The 6,216-nt window shown below is 48.5% G+C and overlaps 1 protein-coding gene across 1 annotated transcript in view; it reads right to left on the bottom strand.

The window, feature by feature from the left end:
• Ergic1 (endoplasmic reticulum-golgi intermediate compartment 1) overlaps positions 1 to 287 on the bottom strand; it is a 117,129-nt gene extending 116,842 nt beyond the window's left edge. The window contains exon 1 of the mRNA XM_017802640.2: positions 83 to 287. Within this exon, the coding sequence (XP_017658129.1) occupies positions 83 to 102 (20 nt within the window). The 5' untranslated portion in view covers positions 103 to 287. The remainder of the gene's footprint in view (positions 1 to 82) is intronic.
• Positions 288 to 6,216: the final 5,929 nt, after the last annotated feature.

Raw genomic sequence — 6,216 nt, 5'->3', positions numbered from 1 at the left:
GCACCGGAGACTGCATGCAGCCGGGGGGGGTGGGGAGGTTGTCTACGGCTGCAGAGAGGGCTCGGGTCCGGGACACACTCACCTCCTGAAGTCAAAGGGCATCGTGCCGCCGCACGGGTGAGAGCGTTGCAGGCCAAGCGGGCCGCAGCGCCGCGTGGGTCCCGCTGCCAACGCCTCCTCGGCCGCCCCGCCCCCGCCAGCCGGCCCGACACTCGCCACTCGCCTCCCGCCGCCGGGAAGTGACGCTCCGCGCAGCCCATTGGGCGCCGCCCGCCGCCCCCGGCCGCCCCTTCCGCCGCTCGGTTAAAGAGGCCCGAGGGCCAGTGAGCTGGGGAGGGATGTTGCCCGGGCCGCCAGGGGAAGGTCGTTCCCTGGACTCTGCATCTGTCCCTTTAAGCCTCTGCACTGTTTTCCCCTTCTGTGTGGGGCTTCAGTGCAAATCCCTCTGCCTCTCACAGTGGTGTTTTTGTATTAAAACAAAGCCACGGGCTTGTGAAGTTCAGAGAGGATGCAGGTTGGGGTCCTTGCATGGTACTAGTTTTGAGTGAGGGCCTAATATTGGGGGAGGGGGTCGCAGTCCTGGATTGGGAAAGTTAGCCCACCTCTAGCGCCCCTGCAGTGCCTCCCAGGAAAGTCACCAAAGGGAGCTGTCACTCGCTTCTCCATCTGCACACCTACTCACCAGGGCTTTTCCTGGGCATCAAAGGAGAAAATTGGGAACCTGGCTTAGTGAGCAGGTTGACACTTAGAGTTTTTCCACCTGTTGGAGTTGGGGTCAGCTGTCTGCTTCCATCAGCTTCCATTTATGGTGGGCACCAACCTGTATTCATTGAGCACCTACCTGGAGTCAGGTCCGTGGAAGTTTATCAAAGGTGCTGAGTGTGCACAGCGACTCAGCCCCAAATGGCAGAGCTGATTGCCCATCGAGCCTCAGTTCTCAAAAACCACAGAAATCCAGGACAACTCCCCTCAGCTTGCTGGACTAAAAGACATGGCAGTTGAACCAACTCCAAACATGTGGAGAAGGCAACCTGATCTCTGAACTTCCCTGGGTTCTGTTGCTGACCCTTCTTCAAAATTGTGGTGATTGAAAAACAACCCAAGGAGGAAAAGTGGGGCCCAAGATTTAAAAAAAAAAAAAGCAGGACCTGTGGGCAGTTTGTTCATGTGGACAGAGGGAAGCAGGTAACCTGATTTCCCAGAAGACAAATGGGCAGTAAAGTTCAGGGTCTGGCGAGAAGGAACCATGGTCCCACCAGTTTCCTCTCCTTTCTCACAGCCCACATTCCCCTTCTGGTCATTCATTCATCCATTCATTCACTCAACAAGCAGCCTGATTCTCTTAGAGGAGAGGAAGAAACCTCAGCCTTTACTGGAACCTTGGAGCAGCAGGAAGACTCAGGAGGCCTTCAGCAACCACAGGGTACAGGTGACTTTTCTCCCTGTGTAGGATGGAAGTCATGTGGTGTGGGTATTTGATTTCAAGTATTCACTAGTCAGAAGGTGGTTCAGAGATGAGCTATTTGGGAATCACAGGGACCATCCTCAGCCTCATCATCAGTCCAGACCCATTAAACCATCTCAGATGCCCACTTACCATGACTCTCAAGGGCAACAAATGCCCAGCACAGAGCAAACACAAGATAGGATTGACTAGTGTTGCTATTTTTTGCACCAGAAGGAAGATCCCAATTTTTAGCTAGGCCTATAAAACTTGCATTTCCCAGCTTCCCTTGCAGCTAACGTGGCTGTTCAGCTGAATTCTGTCTGTTGAAAGGAAGGGAGAATTATGTTAAGGTGGCTTTAGGAATAGTTGGTGTATGCTCTTTACCCTCTGTGTCCTTTCTCTATGTGACTGCCTGGAGTGTGGGTGTCACTATCCTGAACCATGAAATGGAAACCCCACAGAACAGAGCCGCGAAACAGAAGGAGCCCAGGTCTTGTCGCTGAGTGGTCCCAAGATAGAAACATTCATCTTATTGAAACTACTGTTCTTTTGGATGGTTGGAGACTTACATCTGTACCTAATGCTAACCCACTTGCCCAGCCTAATTACTTGGCTGCTCAAATACTGCACAGGGAATAGGCCAGTACCTGATTATCTGATCCCATAATGCCATATAGGTTTCCTTGGGGAGAACTTGGCACAATGTGTAATTGGATTAACTGACTAGTACCTACACTCCCAACTTAAGTAGAAGCTTCCTGAAGGAGAGTGGGTGGGCTGTTCATTGTCCTGTCCCAGGATCCGCCTGGAGCCTCCATGTGTATAGAGAGGGACATGTGGAAGGCATGGAGAAAGGCTGTCCACAGGACAGAGAGGGTAGATGTGGAGTAGGGGTACTTCAACAAAAAGATCTGTGGTGACTTCTGAGGTTTGGAAGCAAAGCAGACTGTCATCCCATGTGTCCATCCACCCAGAAGACAATGGAAGACAGAGTGAAGGAAACTGTGTGATGCAACTCCTGGGAATACTCTGGGTCTCTGAGTATAATGGTGACTAGTGACAGCTGAGTTTGGGGATTGTGGGACCCTGTGGTATCTAGCCTCCAGTGGACCTCACCTGGCATCCCCAGCCCCTTGTATAATCACTTCCTACAATGAATAGGTCTGGCCTGTATCCAACAGGATATTACAGAAGGTTTGACTCCTGAGGGTAGGTTACAAAATACTCCATGCCTTCCGTCAAGGGCTCTCTTGAATCACTTTCCTAAGGGTATCTTACTTCCTACTGCCATAATCTAAGGATACTTAGGCATGATTCTCTTAGAGGGGTTCGTATAGCAAGGCTTCCTGCCACAGCCCGGGAGGGGGGAGCCACCCCGGAAGCTGAGCCTCAAGGTCAAGCATCAAAGCCACAGCCTGGCCCACACTTTAACTCCTGTCCTAGGAGGGATCCTGAGGCAGAACCACCCAGCTAAGCTGTTCCTGAATTCCTGATCTCTAGAAACTGTATGAAAATACTTGTTTAAACTACTGAATCATGGGTAACCAGTTCCATTACAGTCAAAGATCACATGGCCTTTATCCTCATTCTGTCAATTCATTCTCCTAGTCTTCCTCTATCTCATCCCAGTCAGCCTGGGGAAAGGAAAATCACTTTTGGAGTCCAGAAGTCTCTAGCTGGGTGAGCTGGAGGCATTGCTTGACTGGCTGAGTCTATGCCTGAAACACAGGGTAGTAATTCCTTCCTTACCTGTGGCAGATAGCCTGAGGCAACCCTCATGGCTGCACTTCCCAGTGCTCAGACTCTGCGTCATCTCCTTCCTGTGAATACCGGCTAGACTCACTAACTTATGTCTCATGAACTGAACATGGCAGGTTGATGTTTCTTCTGAGATTAGGTTATAAACCACAGTCTGTCTCATACTTACTCAACAAGGTCTATTGGGTCAGTTGCTTAGAAAAGGCAGCAACTGTGTTATGAGACTGCCTCATGGAGAACCCCATGCGAGAGCTTGCTAGTGAATCTTCTCAGGCTTTATAACATCCAGAAGCTTGGATAGAGCTCATTCAGCCACAGATGTACCTTAGGACATTACAGCCCTGGCAGATACTTTGACTGGGCCTCTGAGATGCCTTGGATTGGAGGCATCCAGCTGAATCACAGCTAGATTTCTGCAGACAGCAAATGTTTGTTGTTTTTTAAATTTTTATTATTTTTATTTTACGTGTATGTGTGTATGTATATGTATGTGTGCCTGCATGTAGGTAAGTGCACCTGTGTCATGCAGTGCCCTAGGAGGTCAGAAGAGGCTGTCGGATCCCCTGGAACTGGAGTTAAAGACAGTTGTTAGCTACCATGTGGGGCTGGGATTCGAACCTGGGTCTTCTGCAAGAACCAGTGTTCTTAACCGCTGAGCCATCTCTCCAGCCCCTGTTGTTGTTTTTAATGTTTTATTATTTTCATTTTATGTATGAGTGTATTGCCTGCATGTGTGTAAGTGCATATGCATCGTACAATGCCCGCAGAGTCCGAAGAGGGTGTCAGATCCCCTAGAACTGGAGTTATGGATGATTGTTAACTGCCATGTGGGTGCTGGGACTCAAAACCAGGTCCTCTGCAAGAGCAGTGGGTGCTCTTAACCACTGAGCCATCTCTCCAGCCCCATGTTTATTGTTTTAAGCCCCCAAGTTTGTCCTGATCGATGATGCAGCACATACCAACAGGTAACAAACACACCATCCTGAAAACCTATTGTGAGATGCTAGCTGAATAGATCAATCCGTAATCAATCCAAAACCAACAGAATGCCCTATGGAGAGAAGCTTCCCCGAGTGCACAGGCTGTTCTCTTCTACCTACTCCTATCAGAAACATCACTGAAAGTTGTTTTAGGCAGGGAATGGCTAGGTCAGATTTGTTTTTCTGTAATGGGAGACTGGTTTGTGTTCCAAAGGAGTGGCTAGCTCAGCCTGGTCCGGATAGAGAGATTAAAATACAATAACACTTTGTCAAGTCCTTTGAGGTCTTGAGGGAACTTAGATCTCAGAAAATAGGTCTCTGAAAATGTGACTGTTCTTTCTTCCATCAGGCTTTCTTGAATCACATTTCTGGGGAAAGTCCTATTGCCATAACCTAAGGATACTTAAAACTTAGGTTAAGGATACATGCCTAAGTATCCTTAGATTATGGCAGTATGACTTCCCCCAGAAAAGTGATTCAAGAGAGCTTGACAAATCAAGTCCTGTAGCCAACCAGAAGGCTCTTTCTCATTCCTTACGCGATTATTCACTGAGCATCTCCTTATGGGAGGTTTCTGCATGTAGAGATGACCATGACATAGCTCTGGTTTCAAGAAACAGGAGAGGAGGTTGGCAAAAGTGTGGGGTAAAAATCAGGGGTAGGGTAGCAATGCCAGGTGCAGTCTTTTAAGTAGAGTAAGGGAAGCTCCAATGTCTAGGAGCCCAGGGTGAGAGGTCCTTGACTCTAGCCATAAGGATGAATTGATCTGAACTTTTAGCTGAAAGTGAATGAAATCATCTCAAATCAATGCACACTGCCCACGGCAGGAGAGGAGGGGACTGGAGGAGAGAGGAGAGGAGATGTGAGTTTCAGGTACAGCCAAATCCAGGTATCTCAACAATTGCATCAGGAATGCATCGCTCTCCATCCTCAGACTCATTTCTTCTGGCTACTTTTTGAAGTGGGCCTCCCTGTGTGTTGACAGAATGTAGCTCCAAGCTGACATATTCTCAGCTAGTAACTCCCACAAAAAAAGGTCACCTTTTTCCTAGCACCTCCTGTAAAGGCTCCTGGCTTACCCGAAGGGCTTGGCTTAGATCATAGCCCTGAATAATGACCTCCAGGGAATGACTGTCCTGACAAACCAGGCATAGGCTGACTACCAGCCCTCAGGGCCTGGGGTGAAGTGAGCTTCATCCTTGTATACACACTGAATTAGATGGGAATAGAGTAGTTCTATAAGGTAAAGTTCAAGTAGTGTTAACCAGAGAAGCTAGAGAAGATACTGAAAGGTTAAATCATTTGATCTTGGACAGGAAGTTAGGGAAGGCTTCCAGGAGGAGGAGGAGTCTGAGGAAGAACAAGAAGGAATTAGTCAAGTGGAGAGAGGTAAACTGAGTGCAATAGTTACCTATTGCTATGTAACAAATTAGCCCAAACTTAAAACTTTAAAATAATACATATGTTCCAGTGCCTGAGGATAATGAGTCTAGGTTCCTCTATATCGACCTCTTCAGGACACTGGTTATGATGTGGCTTCCCCTAGAGCGATGGAGGAGAATGAGAGAGGAGAGAGAGAGGAGAGAGAGAGAACCTTTCTACAAAAATTTCTGTTATGAGTTGAATCTGAAAATCTGAAATGTTCCCCCCATAGGCTCATGTTTTACACCCTTCATCCCCAGCCTAGGGTGCTATTTTGAAGGCTGTGAGCCTTTAAGAAGAAGGGTTTGGCTGGTAAAAGTAGATCACTAGAGGCAAACCTTTGAAAGTGATACCCATGTTGGCTCTTACCCCAAGCTCTCTGCCTCCTGGTCGGCTGCCATAGCTAGTCCCACCACCATGCCTTCCCCTCCATGATGGACTTTCACCCTCTTTCCTCCTTAAGTTGGTTCATCCAGGTATTTGGTGACCTGGATGAGTAGCAGAGCCCCCCCAGAGCTAGCTACACACTGGATAGGAATGCTTAAACACAGAAGGTGGGCTGCTGTCAACTCAGAGCGCTAAGCAGATGGGAACTGGATGGTAGAGGAC

The sequence above is a fragment of the Nannospalax galili genome, unplaced genomic scaffold (genome assembly GCF_000622305.1).
Source record: "Nannospalax galili isolate Female #2095 unplaced genomic scaffold, S.galili_v1.0 scaffold104, whole genome shotgun sequence".
In the NCBI taxonomy this organism is placed as follows: Eukaryota; Metazoa; Chordata; class Mammalia; order Rodentia; family Spalacidae; genus Nannospalax; species Nannospalax galili.
Note: the sequence above shows the minus strand (reverse complement) of the source record. Positions and strands in the feature narration are given on the sequence as shown.